This window comes from Neophocaena asiaeorientalis, unplaced genomic scaffold (assembly GCF_003031525.2).
Source record: "Neophocaena asiaeorientalis asiaeorientalis breed wild unplaced genomic scaffold, Neophocaena_asiaeorientalis_V1.1 scaffold450, whole genome shotgun sequence".
Lineage (NCBI taxonomy): Eukaryota > Metazoa > Chordata > Mammalia > Artiodactyla > Phocoenidae > Neophocaena > Neophocaena asiaeorientalis.
The window spans coordinates 2,196,798-2,199,691 of NW_020175674.1; the positions used below are offsets into that span (position 1 = coordinate 2,196,798).

At 51.4% G+C, this 2,894-nt stretch overlaps 1 protein-coding gene across 1 annotated transcript; it reads left to right on the plus strand.

The window, feature by feature from the left end:
• Window positions 1-1,267: 1,267 nt before the first annotated feature.
• Window positions 1,268-2,203, plus strand: OOEP (oocyte expressed protein). The gene is made up of 3 exons (XM_024731911.1): window positions 1,268-1,430; window positions 1,610-1,789; window positions 2,124-2,203. The coding sequence occupies exons 1-3, from the start codon at window positions 1,268-1,270 to the stop codon at window positions 2,201-2,203; spliced, it is 423 nt and encodes a 140-aa protein (XP_024587679.1).
• The last annotated feature ends 691 nt before the right edge of the window (window positions 2,204-2,894 follow it).

A 2,894-nucleotide genomic window follows, 5' to 3' on the forward strand; every position in this document is an offset into this window, starting at 1 on the left:
CCTAAAGACTGATAAATCTGACTATACTAAAATTAAGAATTGTATTCATCAAAAGAAACCTTAAAGAAGGCGAAAAGACAATTTAAACTAAAAAGATATTCACAGTATACACCATTGAAAAAGAATTAGTAAGAGATTAAGGGAGAATATATGAGAGAACTTTCATACACTACCTTATATCCTCAAGACTTTTTTTTTACAATATGCATGTATTATTATGTTCACTTTTTAAATTAAATTGAATAAAAATATCCACAAGCTAGATTCAATATCTCCTCTCAGACAACTGCTGAGGCCTAGATGATGCAGATGAGGGAATTCAGTACATTAGTAGCACCCCCCTTATGTAAATAATCGACACTTTCCGTGAAAAAGATTTAAAAAACAAACACTTCGTAACTAATTGTAAGAACAAAGTCGTTTGTACAGCAGACGCTGTCTATTCTAAAACAACTACCAAACTTGTAGAAATGCACTAGGAGAAGTATAAGAACACGCACGGGTGACACACCGATTTCAGGACATGATTTCCTGCGGCGAGGGAAGGAAAGGTCTTCACCGACATCTGTTTTAAAGGTGAGAGCGCGGGGCAAATGTGGGAAATATTAACATCTTGTTAAATGGGGGGTAGGGGGGTACATGAGTGTTTGTTATACAACTTTTTAAAATGTGTGACATCTTTCACAATTTAAACTTTTAACTAAAATTAAGAACACTGGGAAGAAATGTGCATCAACCCTCGTCGTCTCTGAATTTTGGAAATAAATGAGATTTGTCTCCACTTGCTACGTTTCTAGAATGCCCACGTCTGATGTCTGTATTTTAAACACGACGCACTTGTTCGAATGATTCTGAAGCGGTAACGAACCAAAGGCAGGAGATGAAAGAGAAGATGCACATTCCACGAGCCCGCCCTCGGCCTCACCCGCCTCGGGCGGAACCTTTGAACCCGGACCGGGCCTGGACGGGACCCCGCTCCAGCCAACCACACCGTCCATCAACCCCGGCGCCTCGGGGCCGGGCGTTACCTGACCGGGAGGCGTCTCCGAGAGCCGCCGGGGTTCCAGGCGGAGGAGAAAGTGGGGCGACGCCACGGCTCGCGGTACGAAGAGACCCCAGAGCCCGCGCCCACAGGGCCGCCCGGGAGCAGGGCGCAGGCGCACCGGAGGGGGCGGAACCGGCCGCAAGCCGTAAAGGGCCCAACTTCGCGCCTCCACAAATCCCGCGAGAGCTGCTTGCCCCTTACCCGCTGCCTGCCGGTGCGAGCATGGTCGACGACGCGGGCGCCGCCGAGGCCCGGGGGGACGGGCTGCTGGGGTTCCCACTTACGCCGCCACGGATTCGCTCCCGGCCGTGGTGGTTCCCTGTGCAGGAGCTGAGGAACCCGCTGGTGTTTTCTTTGGAGGCGTGGCTGGCCGACTCGATCTTCGGTGCGCGACCCGGGGCGTGGTGGTGGCCCCCCAGTCGGGAGAGGCCGCCGAGCCGCGCTCCGCAGCCCTTTCCGGACGCGCGGGCCGCGTGTGATGCGGGCCCTGCCCGTCCCATCCCCTTCGGGCCAGCTCCTCCTGCCCTTCGCCGTGCCCTGCTCAGTCTCTCCTTTCGCGTTCAGGCCCGGACCGAGCCTTGATTCCGGAAATGGAGTGGATGAGCCAGGCCCTGCTGACGGTGGACGCAGTTCACGCCGGGAAGTTGGTGGAAATCACCGTCTTCGGGCGACCAGCTGTCCAGCGCCGGGTGAAGAGCGTGCTCCTGAGCCTGGCGTCGGGTCACCGGGAGCAGCGCGCCCGAGGTGAGGGGCGTGGAAAACGTGCGTGGGGAGGGAGCCACGGGGGAGCCACCTGGCCATACCTGGTCTCCTCGCAGCCTCCGTCTTCCCAAAACTCCCAGTATGCTACACGTGGTCCCTGGGCATCCCCTGTGAGTGGAGTCCAAGCAGGACCCTGGGAAGGTAGGCTGAGATGGGATGCATTCAGGCCCCTCACTGCCTGTGCCAGCCTCCGCTTGGTCGAGCCGCTGTTTCAGGTCCTAGGTTCAGAGCTTCCACCCCGAAAAATGATACTGCCAGCACACATCCACCCCCGTGAAGGAGTAGTTTGAAACAGTAAGCATTTTTCCTTCTCCAGCTGAGAAGATGGAACAACTCGAGGAGTTCTTGAAGGCCCAGGCACCAGGTCCCCAGGTCCCCCAGAGTCCTCTTGCATAAGTGCTCTCCAGGGCATGAGAACAGTCCTCCTTCCGCTACTAAAGTTCAAGAGAAGCAAATATCCTTAAATCTGTGCATTAATTTTTCTCCTGTATCTCGATGGACAGTGGTTTGATTCTTTTGCTGCAAACGTGAGTTTGTAGTGCCATTCTAGTAAATAAATGAATTTCCTTTTTTCCAATGGCATAAAGATCTTGGCTCACTCAAAATTAAGCAAATTTATAAAAGATTGACTCTTCATTCATATCTTGATGTGAGAGGCTGATAGGTGGAGGGTTTATTTTTGTTTTTTCCTTAGTTTCTATCATTTTGAAACTACTAACCCTTTTATGATTTTATGGTCAGAGTCAGGCCCTCATGCACAGGGGGCAGAAATGCAGGGTCAGTCTGCTTTGGGTTTCTTTTGCATCATTTGTTCTCAAACTTTAATATGTGTAAGGATCACCTCGAGAGCTTGCTAAAACACAGTTTCTTAGCCCCTTTTCCACTGATTCTGATTCAGTACATTGAGCCCATGAATATGCATTTCTAACAAGCTGTTAGGTAATGCCAGCTCTTCTTCTCTGAGCCTCTCATTTTTAAGCAGGTGTTTGGTTCCTGAGTAGCAACCAGTGGGCCCGTGTGTTTTCTTGGAGTGGAGTCTCTGACCGTGCACGTGGTTGGGCATTCCAACATGCAAGCTGAGGCAATC